The 21550-nt window shown below is 40.9% G+C and overlaps 1 protein-coding gene across 1 annotated transcript; it reads left to right on the forward strand.

The window, feature by feature from the left end:
* Positions 1-260: 260 nt before the first annotated feature.
* On the forward strand, positions 261-9033 carry PCNA (proliferating cell nuclear antigen). The gene is made up of 6 exons (XM_044083094.1): positions 261-598; positions 6363-6460; positions 6856-6923; positions 7481-7675; positions 8175-8298; positions 8698-9033. Exons 1-6 carry the CDS (start codon positions 378-380, stop codon positions 8775-8777), a joined length of 786 nt encoding a protein of 261 aa, XP_043939029.1. The 5' UTR covers positions 261-377; the 3' UTR covers positions 8778-9033.
* The last annotated feature ends 12517 nt before the right edge of the window (positions 9034-21550 follow it).

Raw genomic sequence — 21550 nt, forward strand, 5'->3', positions numbered from 1 at the left:
TTTTACAAAAATATATATTTAGTGATGAAAGTATCACCAGTGAACAGCGTTATTTATATTACCTGAGCTCACATTTTAAGTTATTGGCTTACCAGTTTCTCTTAAAGTGCAACATTACAGTTTCCCATTTAGAAATTAAAATGTTTATTTCCCATACCAGACAGTACAAACCCAAAACAATAAATAGTCGACGTGCGCTGGTACGTTTAGACACGTTTATTTTTTAGCATGACGTCACCAAGGCTATAAAGTACGCGCATTTGGCGCGATTAATATTTTGAAGGACAGAGAGTGAGTGCGTGCAGGGGTTGTCCCAGTGCCGCTTCTGTAGCTTATTATTTTGTTTTTAGTGGTGCAGTTATTAATTTTTCAAAACCATGTTTGAGGCTCGCCTTATCCAGGGATCCATCTTAAAAAAGGTGCTAGAGGCACTAAAGGACTTGATTACAGAAGCTTGCTGGGATATCAGCTCAAGTGGCATTAACCTGCAGAGTATGGACTCCTCGCATGTTTCCCTTGTACACCTAGTTTTACGATCTGATGGATTCGACACATACCGCTGCGATCGAAATCTTGCCATGGGGGTTAATCTTAGCAGGTAAATGCATGTGCCTTACAAGGGAGTGACTGGCTGCGTATTTCAGTCAGTACTAACATGGGAATGCTACCAGGGTTGCTGTGCATGGGAAAACATTTTTCTTTTGAAGCTTTTAACTTGTGTGTTCTGCAGACCTAATTTGTAGTTGGTGCTCAGACGATCCAAGTGCTCTCTACAACTTTGCCCGGGCATGTCAAGGAAAACTCACGTTGCTGTCATTTGATTACTTCCTGTGTGATGCACTTAATTATTCTGGGCAGTAGCTTTGTCTCTGCTTTATTGTTAGCAGATTATTTTTTAAATTGTAATTTGTACCTTTCCTTGCTTTCTTCTATTCCTTCGTGATGATGTACAAGCGATGTGTTTGACAGTTTAGTGAAGCAGTCCGCCGACGTCACGAAGGCGCCAAAGTAATAGTGCAAATACTGGCGGGAAATTTTACGATGGCGGCAGGACATGTAGCTTCAAAGCGGTGAAATGATTGGGCTTTGTGTACAATTGGCGCTAATATTGTATGCAGGTTTTCAGCTTTATGTGAAAATATGTATTTTTGCGGGAAGAGGAATTTGGGATTGAATACATTTGCTTAGGAGTTTTAAGTACCCTATTGGAAAACGAGCACATAATTCCGATTGTTTTTGTCAAGCACTTCCCGTATGCGTGACAGCTTCTGTAGTCTGCATTTTCTTTGTCGTTTTTGAAGCTCCCAGTGTGACTTATTTCACGTAGTACACTTTAGCTATACCATGGCGTGCTCTTTAGTCAGTATATCACTCAGTTCTTCCAATAAAAAGTAGATACATTAAAGTAGCATTTCTGTATTTGCCATTTGTTAACCCGGTTAGTCTGGCTGGGCAGATGCCCCTTTTCGGCAGAGACCCGAGGAGAAAAGCTCCAGATACTTGTTTTTAGTTGGATACAAAACAAACTTTGTTACAGTAGTGTTTGCACTTAAATAAAAGACGAGCTTAAAATTGCATTAGTGTATACAGTTGGATACAAAAAGTGGGTTATAAGGTTGAAAACAGATTTACATTTAGTTGTGTATACTAATTGAAGAAATTAGTGAAATTTGTAAGTTTCAGCTCATATAAATTTATTTAGAGGGTTAAAGGTGTAAGGCAAGGAGGGGTAGAAGGTACAGCAGGTCATAGAGTTTCCTAAGTAGTTGATGAGAAACGAAGTGTTGGATAGGTAGCTTGTGTGTGTGTGGGGGGGTCAAGTCTGGCCTTTATAGGGACAGGACTGTCGAGTGCTCGGTAAGTTGCTGACAGCTGTCAGCAAATCACGCCCCCGGCCGGGCCACGCAATATTGACATGAGTGGCATCCTCATTACGCGAAATGCGCCATATGTTTTAATGAACTAATTACTGTAAACAAACACAACGTGAAACACTTATAAATGTTTTAGCAGGTGGGGCATGCCCCCCTGCACCCCCCCACTTATATTACCAACATAAATTTTACTTTTGCTACTGTTAGAGGCTTGGAAACCAGCCATTGCAAAGAATGTTTGCTCTTGCTGAGGTTATTAAAACGAACGAACTTGTTAAATCGGTTTTCTTTAACGTGTTTTAATTGTACAGCTGAACTACTTCGGAGTACTACTATTACTGTACACCTTTACAGTTTGGTTGGTTATCGTACAGATTCGTACCTCGCAGGTACTACGTTAAACAGTTTTATTAAAGTTTTTGCAGGGGGGGCAGTCCCCCTGCACCCCCTACTTATATTTACCAACTCCGAGACCCCTCTGCATTGGGGAATTGGAAAGAGTACATGTGTACTTCATCGTATAAAGCTTACTTGCTTTTACTGCTAACTTTACAACACCGATGCAGAATCCTTAAAGTCGCAGCACTAAAGACTTGTGTTAAATTGAAAATAGTTTAGTCGCTGTTATAAGATGCAGACTCCTTTTGGGTAACACATTGCTGGCCTTGACAACTACACCTGTCAGTCAAAACTGCCAATCATGCCAGACACGCCCAAAGCTGCGCAGTACCGCCTGCGAGGTACTAATCTGTAAGAACAGTTTTCCTTACAGAAAGGATCCATTAATGACTTAAAAATTCATTTCTGTTTACCATGGATATCAGTTTAAAAAATGCGTCACCCCTTTCAATGTTGAACTTTGAGGAACATTAACTTTTTAAGACCCCAAATGAGGTACGCTTAAGTGGTACTAAGATCCTAAGTAGTGGATTTTCCGGCAGACTGTTTAAAGCAGTCTGTGTACTGTTGAGGGATGATCCCTTGGAGCAAAGTCTCATAACATGGGAGATGCAGAGCACCATTTAACTCTGTAGTAAATTGGAATTCTTTAAAAATGAAGTCTGGGACTATAGCTAAGCAACTGTTTCGCGTACTGTGTTGTCAGGCAATAGTAAGCCCTGAGTTTATCTCGGAGCATATATAAAGTGTGGGGTTTCTCTTGGTATCTCTATTAAATTATCCTACGATAGTACAGATTCCACCTTTGGTCTTCCCTGAAAATATGGTACCATGGCCGGCCTTAGGCCAACTAGGCGGCTGCCTAGGGCGCTGCTCTAGTAGGGGCACTTTTCCAGTATTTATTTGGTGTAGGTAGACTAGGGCGGGGGCACCAGATGGTGTGGGGCACCGTGGAGCCCTTTTGCCTAAGGCACCAGTTGACCTAAGGCCGCTCCTGTATGGTATGACTCCTGTCAGATAAAGGTAAATTAGTGTCTAGGTGCAGTGAACTGTAACTTTGAGTTCCAAGCAGAGTTCAAGACATTTGAGGCAAAAATCCATGGGGTGATTGCAGTTGCATGTACGGCTTTAGGTGTTCTGCCTTGTTTGACACAAATTGGTATCTGGTGAAAGGCAGGAGTGGATCGGTTCTACAAAAGCCTTCAGGCTTGCTGATCACTATCTCTTCCATCACCTACTGAAACTTACATGTTCTGATTAATAATTTGACTTCATACCTTGATATCCTGCTCTCTTCCATCCAAAAGGAGTACTGCAAGGTTCCATACTCTAGTTTCTGCCTTCATAAATTTCTCATAGCTCTCGACCAGTCAGATGGGTCTTATTATCAGGAATAGATTCCTGAATCAGGAGCACTCTATCTTGAGGCATTGATAGAATAAGAATTGATGTATATTTTCTGAAGTTAAAGGAATATAGAACTCTAATTGCTGTTTCACCATTTTCCACAAAATTTAGCTTTGGGAGGGGTCGAGGAACAGTTAAAATTGGGGATATCCCTGAAGATCGGACAGTTGAGTTGTGCATTTTCTCTCTTACCTTCCTCATCTCTCCTTTTAAAATTAGTTGGCACCCAACCTGTAGCTGGGCCTACATAGCAGCCTTTATAGTTCTTTCACCTGGTCTTAAAGCTGCCTTTCCAAGTGTTCACCATTTTTAAATGCAATGTTGTATTGCTATGACACCCTGACAGAACACCAACTCTTAAATAATGTAGAAATTTGGATTAGCTCCTTACCTCTACTACCTAAGGAATGTTGACTCCTGTTTTTGGCCAGTGAAATTTCCCTTTGCCTATGGCTGCTAAAAGATTTTAGTAAGAAAGGCATTCTACTCTCCTAACTTAAATGTGGCTTCTTGTAGGCTTTGCATCAAAATCTCAATATATTAAAACAATATTTGTAGGTGTGTTACTGAGTTCCCTAAAAATGGCTCCCTTTTCAAAAGTTCATATTAATGTATGCATCTGAAGGGTTTACTTTCTCCCATAGAATCCCAGTCCAAGCTCCTAGTCACCCAGATCCATTTCCTGGTAATTAGTCTTATTCTTTCATCCCCTGAAATCACAACCACTTTGCTCCCACTCACTGCTACACAAACTCCTTTGTATGGGCCACCTCTCTGTTTAGGTTAAGGGGGATATTTGGGCCGTATTAGAATGCAGTACCCCAGTTAGTGTTATGGGGTGGCTATATGCTGGTAATTTTTTTATAACTTAATTAGTGAATATTGCACAGGGGAGTTACACAGGGGAGTTGTAACAGAAGCTGCAGTGTTGTAGTGTAGTTTGTGTGCCTCTTCTCTTGCCTATTTAATTCTTGTGTTGACAGCCATAAACTTTTTTTTGGCTAAACTATTAATTACATACCTAATTTACAATTACATAACTAAGCTGATCAGGCATAATTAGAGGTAAAATCCAAAAGTGACCAGCACATTCTGAATAGTCGTGCTGTAAACATGACTGTTTTTGCATTCAAAATCAATAAAGGTTGCAAAATACTTAAACTTTGAAAAGTTCATTTTGCACCTTTAAACAAGAGTACAATCTTTTTAAATTTAAATCACTTTCTGCAAACTCCTCCCTTCAGTTGCTTCATGTTTTTTAGCAGTGTAATACTTTGCAATCCCCATGTATGGTGCACTTGTCAGACTTGACCCTTTTAAAATTGTTTATGCAACACTAATAAGCAGCCTTTTGTCAGCAATCTGCAGCTTGACCACCCCTGTGATTCATTCTTTCATGTCTATCTTAAAATTCATATCCTTCAGTTAAGCGTCTTGACTGTATCTCAATATCACACTGCTCTTTAAAAAATAAATGTATCATGGTGATTACCCCAGTCTTTGTTTTGTTTACCTGTGCACTTCCTAACTATGCATAACCTTTGCTTTTATTCCGTGTGGTAGGCTGCTTGTTGTAAAACTGTTTTGTGGGCTGTGGCGATTCCACCCCAACATGACCCATCTTCCCCTGTCAGCTCCTATTGCCTGAACTTCTAATGTCTGTTTAGGAGGGAGTCTGGCAATGTGGTCCAGTGGAGTAAGTCTGGAAACTTGGTCTACCTCTTTAAATGTAGATGTTGGCTAAGTTTTCAATAGCCATGGTTTTGGATGAGGGCAAAGATTACATGATTTTTTTTGTCCATTTATGTAAGAGAAGGAATTGTGAACAGTATTTGAAGAAAGGGTTAAGAAATTAGGAGGTGCCTCAATGGTCTTTGTGGGTTATCAAAATTAAAAATGATTTACTACCATTTGTTCTCAAGTAGCAGCAGTAGATAGCTGTTGAGTGAGGAGGAATTAAGAGGATTCTCTCTAAGCAGAACTGACTGGGTTTCATCTCAACAAATGAAACTGTTAATCAGGGTAGGGTTGACATTATTGGGTGCTTAGATGAATGGGCTAGAATGGCTTGTAGGTTTTACTGTTCATAGTGGGTTTTGGGGTATTAATCGGTATGTGCAGTGGAAGGAAGAGTATTGATTGATTGTAAAATAGTAATTTTATGTTGAATGAGGTCATATAAAAAATTGCTGTAGTGTTTTGAAGCATTGCAGGGCCCTCATACGTTTTGAATCCAGTGTGATAGGCTCCATGCAAAAGGTGGTGTGTGTAGGGCATTACTCTGTATGAAACTAGATTTGGTTATTGTCTCCAGTGATTTTTGTTTCAGTTTTTCTGTACTGAAGTCACTTGTCCATATGCTTTTGGAGGGTATTTTGCCGTTTAACCCATTTGTTGTGCATTGCTATGCATGTTGCATTAAAATCTTTTGGGTGATTGAGAGCAGTCATGGATGGAAAATGCCCTTGAAGGTAAGGAAATGGTGAGCAGTCTGAGCATGCTTGCTATACTCTAGAATCCACTTCCAGATAGCTGTATGGCCGTAATGTGTGCAAAGTTCCCTTGTGTATGTTTGGAACATCTGTTGTATGGGGATTGCTGCATCTATGCTGAAGATTACAAAAGCTACAGCAGTTTTTTATTAAGTTTGTCAATTGTGACTGACTAGTTTATTTCTAATAGCATGTCCAAGATTCTGAAATGTGCAGGCAATGAAGACATCATCACACTGAGAGCAGAGGATAATGCCGATACACTTTCATTGGTATTTGAGACTCAAAGTAAGTCATTTTAAATTCATACCAATTTTTAACTGAAATATTTTGATATACTAAAGGACGGTTACCTTAAGTTGCATTGAAGTCTGCTATATTCCATGTACTTACCCAAATGAGGGGGTTGCATATGTAATCTTTTCCCTTCTACAGTGACTGGAGGTGATCTGCATCCTGTTAAGTGTTACTGCAAGTGATAACTACTTGTTGCTATAGCAGTCTGTCAAGTTTTGTGCTGTATGTTGTATATTGAACTGTAGAAGTAGCTTTATGACCTTAAAGCATTAGTGGGACTGTATTGAGTCCAAATTTAGTCCAGAATTTTGAGGTCCTTTACTCATGCAACTACTGTCTAATTTTGGATTGTTTTTTAACCATTTTATAACTTCTCCCTTTTTAAGATCAGGAGAAGGTTTCTGATTATGAGATGAAGCTGATGGATTTGGATGTTGAGCAGCTTGGAATTCCAGTAAGTTTTTTTTTTTTACCTTGCATACTTTAATAGGCTATTAATTTCTAATCAACTTTATGTAAGGGTAACCACATGAGAACTGACAGTTTCCTCTTAATACACTTGCCTATGAGTATCAGGCCTAGTGAGACATTTATGCTGGCTTACATCTAGCCAGCATAACTAGTTTGCTGTCCTGTATGAATTTTTCATTTAATGTTCAGTTTTATGTTTAAGTCTCCATTATTGGATGAATGTTAATAGGCATTTGAATCTTGTCATTACAGGAGTACTGTTGCTCCTCTGTCTTGATATAGGTAATGTAGCCTGGCATCCTTGTGCAGTTTTACCTGCGTTCTGATAATTCCTATTGGTCTGGTTATTCCATTTAGTCAATCACTTTATAGTTGCATTACTTAACGGTACATCTGTTTTGTGCAAGTAATCTACCTCCATTGGATGTGTTGTGGCATACAGAAGTAAATGGGGATATGGTCTTTGGTGCTGAGGGAATGTTGAAGTTTGGGAAGGAATGGCAGATTATCTTTAGTTGCTGACTTGTAATTTCTTTACAGGAACAGGAATACAGCTGTGTTGTAAAAATGCCATCTGGTGAATTTGCCCGTATTTGTCGCGATCTCAGTCAAATTGGTGATGCTGTTGTAATTTCATGTGCAAAGGATGGGGTGAAATTTTCTGCAAGTGGAGAACTGGGTACTGGTAATATCAAGCTGTCACAGACCAGCAATGTAGACAAAGAGGAGGAAGCGGTAAGTTTTGTGCAGAAGTGGTGCTATGTTGCGCCAGAGCAGCTGGGCAATATGTGGTTAGCCCTTAGGCCAACAGTAATCCTAAGTCTTCCTATGAGGCATATATCTAGCAGAATTTTCCTCTTGTACTGATTTCTGTAGCCAGTAATTTTGTGAATTCATTACTGCTACGTGTCTCCCACTAACTTGTATCTTAGTGTGCATTTAATTGAAGAAACTGGCGGATTACCATTTGTATAGCAGGCATTGCTGGATTAAAATGTTGTGCTACATTAGAGCCATTGGCTTACTAGGTTTTGTAGTTTAATGTGCCTTTAGATGTTTAAAATGTTTTAGTATGTTGGTTTTATAAGCCATTGCTTTTAAGAGTTGCATAGGAAATTTGCAACACTGGCCCTTGTAATGGGGGGGGGGTATGCTAGCTGACAACAGTCTGACCTTGAGCAATGCAAGTATAATTAAGGTTCAGTGATTTTTTTTTTTTTTTTCCCTCCTGTAGGTAACCATTGAAATGAATGAGGCAGTACAATTAACTTTTGCCCTGAGATATCTGAACTACTTCACAAAAGCCACTCCTTTGTCGGCAACAGTAACTCTTAGTATGTCTGCAGATGTTCCTCTTGGTGAGTAGGTGTAGTTGTACACGTTAACTGTTTCTTACATTTAAGAGCCTGAAACTCCTGTAACTTCATTTGGGTACTTAAATCTGCAGTAAGAAGGTGAAGTTTTGGCAATGCTTTTGTCAGTTGATGTACAGCATAGTATAAAACTTGCTGTGCTTTGTGGATGTTTTGGCTTGAGTAAAAATATTTATGTATTAAAATCATTTGAATAGCTACATTGAAGAATCAACTCCACCATAGTGGACTGTAACATGCTCTGCTTAGCTGAAAGAAGTAATGGTATGGATTTTGTAGTGTTTAAACTGTACAGAAATTGCTAAATGTTTTTTCATTGAAACTTGTATTGTAATTAAAATGCTAGTATGGTGACTTGAGGAGATTTTTTTTTTATTACTCTAGTGGTGGAATACAAGATTGCAGACATGGGACATGTCAAGTACTACCTGGCCCCCAAGATAGAAGATGAAGAGACTTCTTAAAATTGCACTGCAAAATACCAACAAGCTGAACGTTGAAACCACGTTTCTGAGGAAGACTGCCTTTAGGACAATTTTACTGTCTTGGTGTCTGAAAAATGCTGTCAAAACTCACTTGATACTGGTCTGGCAGTACTTCAGGCATGTTCTGTAGATATTTTTCTGTAAATATTTCAATCTCAAATTTTTGTAATGCAGATGTCTTATGTATTTGGAAGTCCGCTAAAAGTTTTGTTAATTAAAACTACCAGTGACCTTTCTGTGTGTCTGGTATTTTGTCAGCAACTGTGATTCTGATTTTATTTTTTTTTTTTTTAATTTTTTCCCCAGCTTAATGTTGCTTGTGTGGTCAACTTCATAGCCATTGAGTAGTTGGCTTCTTTGTAACTTGTGTTCATGCTGATTGAATAACATATTTCAGGTCTTTTCAGGTCTTGCCGGGTTTGTACACATGGCGTATTAATGTAACAATGTTTACTGAAAACAGGATTTGAGCTGAGGAAGTATTTGTTTAAGTAGTTCATCATCCCATATGATGAATTGTACAGGTTTATGGGTAGTTACTAGGCTCGAGGTCCAGAAGACCATTGAGCCTTGTCCAAAATCCCTTTTAGACACCAGTCTGTTTATGTCCCTTAAATATTTTGGACTTTGTCTGCTTCAATCTTGTGATTTCCTAATAGCAGTAGAGTACCAGCAAAGCCTTAAAAGTGTTTACTCTGATCTTTAAAAAAAAAAAAAAAAAAAAAACTCCCATGACTGGTGGCTTTCAAAAGCACCACCAGAACAGCCTAAAAGGTGCATGTTCTGCAGTCTCACTTCATACTTGTTTTTCCAACGTCTTTTCTCAGCTGCTTGCCTTACAATACTTGAGGCCTGTCTATTACATACTACTTGGAGCAAAAAGCATCTTGGTGATTTGATTGTACCTACTTTTTAAAATTTTATATCCTCCAGTATTCTGGAATTTTTTTCAGATTGCCAAAGCTGCCTAGCACAATCATTGTCAAATATCCTCCTTTTTGCATCCAAACCCATTAAAATAGTGTTGCTGGGTGCTACGTCTGGATTTCTGTCAAAGGATTGCTTACTTTGCACGGATATAAATTCACTTAATTTGCCAAAATAAGTGTTATTAAAATTGAGGCTGTAAAGCAGAGTGGGTGCTGGGCATTCACTCCTGTTTTGGAATTGGTGGTCACTGTCCTTTCCAAACGGGTTGGAATTTTCTCCCTTTAACTATTCTCAGTAGTTTACCCCTGCTTTAAATCTGTAAGAACACTCCATTTCTCCTGGGGTCTTGCCTTTTGCTTGTAGTACATTTGCTTTTTGAGCCGTTTTGATTACTAGTGTGGTTAAGCACTTGGGTTTCCTGGTAAGGCAAATGCTTAAGGTTGTGTGTGCAGGTTGCAAGCTGGGGATTGACTCCCTTGCAGGCAATGCCATTCAAGAAGGTCTTTGACAAAAGGTGCCAAAGCCATGGCACTAACTTCTAGGATATGCATAATTGATTTCTTTGGGAAATCTGCCATCCCATCCAATTACCATGTGTCCTCAGTCAATCCAGTGGTCAGGGATCCAGGTACACACCTCCTTACCTTCAACCATGTGCTTGTAATGGTGAGGAAATTGTGTTGCACAATGTTTAAGGGCATGGCATCTAGCTCCAAAGATGGCATTCTGCCCATGTCACTCTAATATCCTAAAGTATGTTGCTGCCTTCAGTATGTGCCTGATGCAGCATATGCAACAGCTAGTGACCCTGGGTGCAACAAACCTGCCTTGCGTAGAGTGCCTTAAAGCCCTTTCCTGTACTGTCTCAGATTGTTGAGGGCTGATGTATACCTGACTTATAAGGCATCCACAAACCCTACACCTGTGACTCCCCTGCATATTTGCAAGTTACAGTACAGGAAATTCAAGGTCTAGGGACCCGATTTTTTTTTTAGGGGTGATCTGGTATGTCAGCTTGGGATGATATGGCTGAACTTCCCTGTTTGGCAAGGATAGTCTGCACCTTTTACCAAGGCTTTTGCATTCTAGCTAATGTCTTTGCTGCTCCCATAGTGCAGATAATTTGCAATTTACTAATGTTGCTCTCTGCCAAGAGTCAAAAACCTAACGTGAGGTGATTAATTGAGCACATTCATGTGTGGTTTAGACTTTCAAAACAATGAAAGCACACTTTTGAAAAGCACACTATCTGGGTATATAGTGCCTTTCATGGTTTCAGGTCTACTGGTGATTATTGGGGAAATCAGTTGTATTGCCTCACCGTAGTTTCCTCCAGATTTTTTTCATCTAAACCTGCATAAACGAGACTAATTGTCACTTTATAGTTGGCTATAAAACATCCTCTGTCCCTTTCTGGACGTAGTCTTTGTGCATTCAGAAATCCCATTAAATCAATGCACCTTTTCTACTGGGGGACTTGGCCATCAAGGTGGCTCAACTACATTGCCAATGATTGACATGCTAAATGCTCTTGGAGATGAACCATCCTACTAGAGGCCCCAGTACCCTATTTTAAAACTTATTGATTTATCAATTGTGACAGACATGTATAGATATATATAGGTTTACAATCAAGCCAATATTACATTGTTCAATTTCTGCCTTAAACCTCATTCCTCCGAAAATGTTTTGCATGTATTGCCACTTTTCATAATTTTCCTTTTCTAGAGATCCCACTTCAGTTTTAACATTGTTACAATGATCACAAATTCAAATTTGTTTTTGCCTTTTATTTCCATTTTCTAGTAACTGCTTTTTTTGGCAGCCAGCAGAATTTAAGGCCTTTTTATGGCTAGGCAATTCAGATCATGTATCCAGGTCAGTTTTTGCAGTTTAACTCTTGCTTGCCCACTACTCCTGAGAATACTCAAGGAAATTGTTTGCTAACTCGTTACACTCAACATATGCTTCGGGGTACCTGTTTCTTCCCCATTACATATGCTTCGGGGTACCTGTTTCTTCCCCATTACATCTCCCATCTACTTGAGGGAAATGCCTGCACATTCTTGGCTTTAACAGAATTCTTTTTAACCCAGTCTTTTCTAACCCCATACTCAAGTTTCTTTCGGCTTTTCCCGTTTAGGGGTTGCCACAGCAGAACTCTGGTCCACTAATGATTGGTACTGGATTTATATGTACTGGGTTACCAGCCCTGATGCACAACCTTCAACGAAGGCAAGCCCCATTCACGTATGCCTCCACACAGAAGACGCTCTAGCGGAGAATCTAACTGGACAACATCTAATGAGGTGACAATCCTACCGCACCACCGTACTAAGTACTTTTTATCATTTCCTCCTGTATATACTGAACCAGTTCCTATGTGGGTACATAGTTTACAGCAGTGTACTTTTGAGGGGAGATGAAATAAGTATAACCAGAACTCTGTGCTCTAAAACTGTCCTATTCTATCGGGTACAAAATATTTGCAAATAAGGCCAACTTTTCTTGAATACCATAAGAGTTGTATCAGTCCTTTTTTTTTCCTGTAGTTTTAAATATAACTAAGGGGAAAGACATCTCTGCTGTGGTTCCTACAAGACCCCACTTAGAGGTGAACCTTCCCATTTCTGCCTCTGATCCCCTCCTCTGTATTGGGAAATCCTAATGCTTCCATTGCCCTATTCACACAAATCCCAGTGTACTGTGGAATGCTTTCTCTGCATTGACTCACCAACAGTAGTGGTTTTCTTCTGCTCTTGGATAGTCATTGTTGTAATGTGAAATTTTTGCCTCCACACCAAAGCCACAATGGTCCATTGATCAAATGGAAATGGGCCTATAAAGCTGGATCTTCTCTTCAGTCACCACATTTTCCCCACAGAATATTGGTGCTTCTCTAAAATATCTCCCAGATCATTCACTTCCCTCCTAATTTTTAAACATCCGCAGCATACCACTTCTTCATGGAGACTTATGGAGATTGGTTATGCATCACGTTTTCTCCCCTGACCCTGCTATTGGAGCTTAATCTTCCTCCAACCTTGGCATAATTAAGTCTTCTGTAAGAATTTCAATTTGCTTTCATTTAAACACTTCTCTGTTTTATACAGTTTTTAAATGTCCAAAATTTATTGGACCTCTGGCTATTCATGTTATAGGCACCTTAACATTGGCAAACCATTACTATTTAAGTCATGCTAGTAACATTTCTAGCACAAGCTTTTATTGGAAGTAGTGAACAGCAGTGTAGACTCCCATATTTTACCACTCTGCAGTTGTCCCTCTTACAATTTCCTATGTTCTGTAATACTTTAATGTTTATCAGTTCCTATAAATCCGTACTGCTTTTTTTCTACCCTATTTTTGAAAAACATTTTCAATATTTTCTCCCTCTGTCTCCTATGCAAACTGTCTTCCTTCAGAACACTCAATTTCCTTTACTGATTACACAAGTTAAGTAGGTGGGAAATGCCACTGCCTTACTTTCCATTACCCTGTATTTTGTAGTTTTCAGGGCATTAATCTTAAATAGCTAGTTCTGTGGAGGCTTTCAGCTGCTCATTTTCCTGTGAATGCATCTCTTCATAATAAGTATTTCCAACAATTCAAAAATCTGTCTTGTCCTCATACTGTTGCAAATCAATCTTTTTCCCCACATACAAGTAATATCCCTTGCTGATAAGATGGTAATTTGAAAGATATTAAACTCCATAGTATTTTTAGCATACTATAAATGTATGCCAGTGTAATCCTTGACAATAGTCCCTTACTATCACATCTTCCATTTTTCTCTGCAGGCTTACTATTGAAGCCCCTCTAGCAGTCAGTATTCTCTTGTTCCTGATTTTCTGCTGAATGTTTATCCTTGACTGGGTTAGTCCCACTAGGCTAGTAGCCTGTGAGCTACTATGAAACTTTGGCAGGGCACCTGGGGATCTTCAGAACTTTCTAGTTACTAGATGGTGCTGGAGGGCAGCAGCAAGGAAAACATCTAGGGAAAGGAGCAGCGAGGAGGAGAGGAGCATTGGAGGGTTTGGAGGTAAAAAGTGAGAATGTGAAGAAATAGAGTATGGAGTTAGATTGCTGTGTGGTGGATGTTCAACTCAAATGAGCAGTGTTTAGCCCTCTGGAGAGGGAAGCAAGTATGAAGTGGAAAAGAATTCTTATCAGGAGGGTTGCAGATCCCGTTAAAGGAAAACGGGATATCAAATCAAATATCTCTACCTGATGTCTCTAAAATCCTGTTATGTGATACAGCCTCAAACATAACCGCAGCTTTAAAAAAAAATCCACTATTCTCTTTTACTGCTTAGGCTTCATACTTTTCCGTACTGTTTGACTTTCAGTTTTAAAACCAAGATGAAAACTGTCTAGTCGTCTCTTAAATAATAATGTCACATCTGCCATAGCTCTTGCTGAAGATCCTGGGAGGTTTCCTCCCCCAAAGTGATGTAAACACTGCCTTATTTGCATGCTGTACAGAATCCCTGTGATCCTCCCACATTGTGATGTCAACACTGCCTTTCCCAGCCCACTGTTAACCTAATAAATGGACTAGGTGCTGTGGTACTCCTTTTCTGTTAGCAAATCTGGTCGACTCTATTCATGTGAAGCACTTCACCAGCGTTTTGCTACTTCATAAGTAAGGTAAGTCTTGTTACTAAATAGTGTATCCTAAATGTAATCTGTCCCTGTTTCTATGCCTCCCTAGCTAGCCCTTATATTGTGTCCTCCCAAGTTTTTAATTGCTCATTAGTGGAGTTAATCTTTTTCTGTTTGTAAGGGTGCCACTTGCTTCCCTTTCGCAGCTGCATTTTTAGCTTGGCCTACTTATTTTCGTTGATCCAGGGTTTATATTTCCCTGGTTATGTTTAATGCTGGCGTCTTTTGTATTCTTGAGTCGGCCTGTGTTTCTGTGCTTGCTGCCTTTGGGTTTCCTTCTGAAGTAAGTGTATTGCTGCTTGTAGTAATTGTATTACTGTCTAGTGTTTTTAGTTGCTTGCTGGTGTTTTTTAAAAACTATGCTGTATTTGTAGCTATATTTGGTTTTCTTTAGTTGATGCCTTGCGCTTCGCGGTTGTGGTTGCTGGTGTGTGTGTTTTTTAACCTTGCTGTATTTGTAGCTGTATTTGGTTTTCTTTAGTTTGTTTCCTCGTACTTCGTGATTGCATGCTGCAGATGTTTTGTAATGTTTTCAGCTGTTTCTGTTGTTGAGCTTCGTTTCGGTCTTGTCATGTTTCTATTTTTTTTAATATTAGTAATCCTATTGGTTATGCTGCTGGGCTTGCTCCGTTTTATTTGTTATGCTACTGTGCTTGCTACGTTTTAGTGTGTGCCCCATCAAACCTGCTACCTGCTTGAAACTTTGCCACAGCTGAATAATACTTCCCCCCCCCCCCGTTAGCTGGGTAATGAAATTATTTTAATGTGGACGCTGGCGCCGTTAGGCATAACTTATTTATTGAGCAATTCTGCAGCCTGTAAACATACTTATGAATAGTCAGCAAGAGTGGTAGTAGTCCAGGGGTGGGTTCTGCAGCTATACTTGTTTCATGCAACTAAGCGAAGTGCATTTCTGGGTTCCCATGTAAGATTATTATAGCAGGTAAATAGTGATGTAGGCAATATAGAGGTTCAACATTTTGTCCATCAGTATGTGTCCATAGTTTAGAAGTAGCCTCAGACACTTCACAATGCACAATGCTCAGTTACACAGAGTGCAGGTTCTTGTAAGATTAATGTCACGGTTGCTATCCTTCTTTGAGCCTGCATGTTTTGCTTTTAAATTAATGAAAAACGTAAGGGAAATAAGAGAAATAGAAGATAGATGGGAAAGGAAATGAGGAATTTTGCTGCTTGTACAAGCACAGCAGCTTAGTCATTGTAAAGATGCCAAGCAGCATGCCTTGAGTGAGAGTTGCTGCCAATTCCTATTGAAATAATGGAATCAGCATGGCATATATTTTTTTGACTGTTATAAAGTTTGGTAGAGAAAATACTATTTCTTTAGTCTGCAAAGTGATATTCTGCCTGTTAATATAACATTTTGTGAGTGAGTATAGCACACAAGCCACTGAGAAACAAAGTCTGAAAATCTCTAAGGCTGATAAGCTTTTCTGATCTCAGTTTTCTGGTAGTGAAGTACATGCCTTGCAACCATTTTTTTGTGGCCAGGGATAGCACTATCATGGTAGGGGCTCTGAGTGAGAAGAAATAAAATAGGAGGAGGAACTTGCTAAAAAATACAGGTAACGTATGTAGTGCCTTCAGCTGGAGGCCTTCTAATGTCCATGGGATACAGCAAGGGGCAAGTGTGTGTGTGAATGCAAGCAAGCGGCAATTGTGTGTGACACCGCAAGCAAGGGGGCAATTGTGTGTGACACCGCAAGCAAGGGGGCAATTGTGTGTGACACCGCAAGCAAGGGGGCAATTGTGTGTGACACCGCAAGCAAGGGGGCAATTGTGTGTGTGTAAAACTGCAAGCAAGGGGGCAAGTGTGTGTGTGTGTGTGTGTGTGTGTGTAAGACTGCAAGCAAGGGGGCAAATGTGTGTGTGTGTGTGTGTGTGTGTGTGTGTGTAAGACTGCAAGCAAGGGGGCAAGTGTGTAAGACTGCAAGCAAGGGGGCAAGTGTGTGTGTGTGACTGCAAGCAAGGGGGCGTGTGTGTGTGTGACTGCAAGCAAGGGGGCGTGTGTGTGTGTGACTGCAAGCAAGGGGGCGTGTGTGTGTGTGACTGCAAGCAAGGGGGCGTGTGTGTGTGTGACTGCAAGCAAGGGGGCGTGTGTGTGAGACTGCAAGCAAGGGGGAAATTTTGCCTCAAGATTTCTTGTGCTGTGAAGTTCATAGATACAACTGATGGAGTAGATTTTACAGGGAGCTGAGAGATGCAGGGCTGCAACAATTATTAGTGCTGCTTATGTCTGCTTGCTTTGCTAATATCACAACAGGTTGTTTGCTTTTGATGCAGAAGGCTGTGGTTTCTACTCACATAGATGCATTTGTGAAACTGTACTGCATTGCAAATGGGGTGGATGATGCACTCCTTTCCGGTGAAGAAGATTGTCATCCATTCCCTACTGCAGTATTACCAGCTTATTCTTGTGTAAGATAAGTACATTATTCAAAAAGGGCAAATATGACATTATTTGTTGATGACATGACATCTAATTTTTGGCTAGCAGCAACCACTTCATTAGTTACAGATTGCTTTAATGTGGAATTATTTACAGGATGTTTACTGCTTCAGAAATTGTGCGTATGTACTGATACTGGTGGACTGTAGAAGTCTGACTACACTTGTGATGGAAATATTCAGAATTGGGCAGTATTGTCATTATTGGTGCATGCATTTTGTTGCACTGTTTTCAGGAAAAATGTTTGAAACGGTAAATATAAAACACCCACTAAAACTGGACTGCATTGTACAAGGAATATAATTATATACAATCAGGAAGGTGTATTCAACATGTGCATTTCTCGTGTGCAAAGGGTCTGATAATTTTAAAATATCACTAACTGAAAGTGAAACTTAGACTGCCACTGGCTACATGTGTTATCTTTCAATGTCTGTTGCAGTGCTGTTGCAATGTCCAGATTCTGACTGCAAGCAAGGTCGAAGTGTGTGTCCGCAAGGGGGCAAGTGTGTGTGTGTGTGTCCACAAGGGGGCAAGTGTGTGTGTGTGTCCACAAGGGGGCAAGTGTGTGTGTGACTGCAAGCAAGGGGGCAATAGTATGCATGTGTGTGTGACTGCAAGCAAGGGGGCAGTAGTGTGTGTGTGTGTGTGACTGCAAGCAAGGGGGCAAGTGTGTGCATGGCTGCAAGCAAGGGGCAAGTGTGTGCATGGCTGCAAGCAAGGGGGCAAGTGTGTGTGTGTGACTGCAAGCAAGGGGCAAGAGTGTGTGAGTGAATGCACGCAAGGGGCAAGAGTGGCAAGAGTGTGTGAGTGAATGCACGCAAGGGGCAAGAGTGTGTGAATGCACGCAAGGGGCAAGAGTGTGTGTGTGAATGCACGCAAGGGGCAAGAGTGTGTGTGTGAATGCACGCAAGGGGCAAGAGTGTGTGTGTGAATGCACGCAAGGGGCAAGTGTGTGTGTGACTGCAAGCAAGGGGCAAGTGTGTGTGTGTGTGACTGCAAGCAAGGGGCAAGTGTGTGTGTGTGTGACTGCAAGCAAGGGGCAAGTGTGTGTGTGTGTGACTGCAAGCAAGGGGCAAGTGTGTGTGTGTGTGACTGCAAGCAAGGGGCAAGTGTGTGTGTGTGTGTGTGTGTGTGACTGCAAGCAAGGGGCAAGTGTGTGTGTGTGTGTGTGTGACTGCAAGCAAGGGGCAAGTGTGTGTGTGTGTGTGTGTGTGTGTGTGTGTGTGTGTGACTGCAAGCAAGGGGCAAGTGTGTGTGTGTGTGTGTGACTGCAAGCAAGGGCAAGAGTGTGTGTGCGTGTGTGAATGCATGCACGGGGGGCAAGAGTGTGTGTGTGAATGCACACACGGGGCAAGAGTGTGTGTGTGTGTGACTGCAAGCAAGGGGGCAAGTGTGTGTGTGTGTGACTGCAAGCAAGGGGCAAGTGTGTGTGTGTGTGTGACTGCAAGCAAGGGGGCAAGTGTGTGTGTGTGTGTGACTGCAAGCAAGGGGGCAAGTGTGTGTGTGTGTGTGACTGCAAGCAAGGGGGCAAGTGTGTGTGTGTGTGACTGCAAGCAAGGCTTCTTATTTTTGGATTGTTAGTCAAACTCTTTCGGAATAAAGTCACTAAATGAAACACTGAGTTTCTGCCTTCATAACCTTCAGAAAAATGCATGCTAAAGCAAGACCTGTTATTCGATCAGTTCTCAGTTTATACAAGATCAATTTTTTGTACTGTTTTTATGTCCCCCCACATATATTTTGCCTTGTCCAGATTTCCTGCATTAACAGGTTGCTAGGTACATGCAAATTGCTTTTTTAGAATTTGGCATATCCCAACCTCTCAACTGTCCCTGAACTTGGCTCAAAATGTTGCTCTTCCCCTAGTAATCCCTCCCCAGAAATTGCTATTTTGGAAGAAAACCTGGAGGGTTTACCATTAACTGTAATAATCCAGTCAGGGATAACTTTCATTTCATAAATGCATGTTTTTTTTTTTTATTTTGTCAGATGCTCAAGTTAGTAGTACTAATATTAAAAGGATCCCCTTCTTTGACAGGTTACCAGCTGTATTGTGTGGCTATTATCTTTTTGAATCAATTTTTTTTTTTGGGACAATTGCTGCCAAATCATTAGAGACTGAAGAATGAAATCAATGACAGACATTTAAGTTTCAGATTTCATACCCTTTTGAAAATTCATACTAATGCAAGACCTACTATTTCATAATCTTTCCTAATTTGATAGGAGCAATAATCCTACTTCTATATTTATTTGTTGACCGGGAGTGTCAGACTGGACGTAGGTCTATTCAGCGTAGGCACGGGGAGAAAAGCTCCACAGTAAAATAGACAGTAGTTGCATTGGATTATAATGATTAACAATTTAACATAGCACTTTCAACATTTACAGATGAACATAGTACATCAATAGACAAATATAATCTTTATCTGAAGTACATAACAGACATTAACTAATGTTACAATGAGAAGTTCCTGCTGTATAAGTACTAGGCTTAGGAGCATCTGAGCTTGTTATAATCAAGGTAGTTAGTGGAGTGGAAATAAAGGTAGTGGTTGGATGGGGTGGATGATATTAGACGGAGTTGCAAGGGCATAGCCAGCATGTTTTTAGTTGCACTTTAAAGTTTTGAAGTGGGTGCATGATGGTACGGAGGTAATTGTGGGTGGGAGTGAGTTCCATAATTTGGCTGTGGCGCAAGAGAATAGTGCTTCACCAGCAGAGTTATTGGCTTTAGTGATCTGCAAGTGATTTTTGTTGCTGGATCTTGGTGGTCTGGTGGTGCGATTAGGGTTGGAGTAGATTCTGGAGGGATGGGACATTTAGTGGATGGTTTACTAGTTTGTGGGCGAGAGAGTTGATACCACTGAAGCAGGTGAGGGAGTTCAAGCCTGCCCAGTTCAAGTGAGAGACCGTGGTGACTACGGTAGGATGCCCCTGTGGCGAATACGGTGATTTTTTTTGTTGTAGCAGGTCTCTAGCTTGTTTAGACCACATTGCCTTAGGTTGGTATATTGGAGAGGCATAAAGTAGGGTGGAGATAAGGTGGGAATTTGCTATTGAAATCTTTGCTGCTTTGGTGAGAAATTGCTCTTTTCTGTATAATGCTCCTAGTTTTTTGTGGACTTTTTTTATGGTCATGGATATGTGAATGTCAAAATTCTGTTTCCACTCCTAGCAATTTGGTGTGTTCAGTTGGGTATATAGTGGTGTTGTCTTTTGCTGTGATAAAGTGAGAGTTGTTTTGAGTTTGGTGGGTTGGAAGATGAGTAGTTTAGTTCTGTTTGGGTTGAGTATTAATTGGACATCGGATAACCATGTTTCAACAGAGGAAAAGGCTTCCTGTGTGACTTTTTGCAGTTTCGGTAGGGACTGTGCTAAGCAGATTGAGTCATCTGCATATTGTATGAGTGTGCCATGTTTGGTGGCAGAGGCTAGATTATTGGTGTAAACAGAAGAGTAGGGGTCCAAGGATGGATCCTTGGGGAGCCCCTAAGGAGACAGGTAGTTGGGGAGATGTCATTCTGCCATACAACTGATTGTTGGCGGTCAGACAGGTAAATCTGAAACCAGTTGGTGACTGATTGTGAGAAGGATAGGTTATTGAGGACAGAGATAAGTTGTTTGTGTGGGACCATGTCAATTGCTTTAGATAGGTCTAGGAAAGTAGCAGAGGAGAGAGAGCCATTGTTTTTATGCTGAAGGATAGTGTTAGTAAAGGAGAGTAAGGCAGTGGTGGTGCTATGGTTTGGTCAGAAACCATGCTGAGTACTGGAAAGGATGTTAGTAAGGAGGTAGTCTGAGACCGGAGAGTGTGTCTCTAGTATTTTGGAGAATGGAGAGAGAATGGCTACGGGGCAGTAATTGGTTGGGGTGGATGTCTCCACTTCGGGCTAGTTTTGATATGCATGAGATTATTAGTTTTCTCAGTTTTTGAATGCGTTTGTTTATAAGGGAAACTTTGATTGTGCTCTGTGGGTACTAGGTATGGTGGGAGGGTTACTATGTTAAGTTGTAGGGCTGCTTTATGTTTGAGTAATATAGTTGGTAGAATATGTGAGGGGTGCATAGGGATGGTTCTTGAGCTGGTGGGAGGGGAGTTGAGTGTGGGTGAGATGAGTGGTGGTGTGAGTAGTAGTACAGTGGTAGTGGTTGAGTGGGGGAATGATGGAGCTTTAGTAGGATGCAAGATATGCAAGGAGAGTGCATGCAGTGAGCATAGGTAAGGTATGCTGGTACATGTTAGTTGAGGTGTGATAGTAGTGGGAAGATGGAGGAGGTAGTGTTGGGTTAGCGCTGTGGTTGGCTATTGAAAAGATGGGAGGGGTTTTGAGTCCAATAAAGGTGGGACCACCTGGGGCGGGAGGGAATAGGGGGCAGGGTGGGGAGCAAAGCGGGTAGAGACCCTGTTAGTTGCTCATATGAGGGGGCTAGAAACAATTACAAAGCAAAGGCAATATGTGTTAAACAATCACAATTGACCAAGGACTGCTCTGAAACCAAGTCATTTCTTAATTTCTCAGGTGGAAAAACAGGATAATCTTGTATCAGTAGGCTACTGTGGTCATAGTTTAAATTTACTAACAGTATTGATGAGTTATGGCGGATACTATTTGCTAACGGAAGGGAATAAGAGAAAGTGGAATGTGTGTGGTGGGGGGGGGCTGCTTAGAAGCCAAAGCAG

Source organism: Protopterus annectens, chromosome 9.part0 (genome assembly GCF_019279795.1).
Source record: "Protopterus annectens isolate FY-2018-M chromosome 9.part0, PAN1.0, whole genome shotgun sequence".
NCBI lineage: Eukaryota > Metazoa > Chordata > Ceratodontiformes > Protopteridae > Protopterus > Protopterus annectens.

Bases quoted from the DNA above. Each gene is read 5' to 3' on its own strand.
- PCNA (XM_044083094.1), top strand. From the start codon at position 378: ATGTTTGAGGCTCGCCTTATCCAGGGATCCATCTTAAAAAAGGTGCTA. The intron at 599-6,362 runs GTAAATGCATGT...TATTTCTAATAG, and splicing joins ATGGGGGTTAATCTTAGCAG to CATGTCCAAGATTCTGAAAT. The intron at 6,461-6,855 runs GTAAGTCATTTT...TCCCTTTTTAAG, and splicing joins ATTGGTATTTGAGACTCAAA to ATCAGGAGAAGGTTTCTGAT.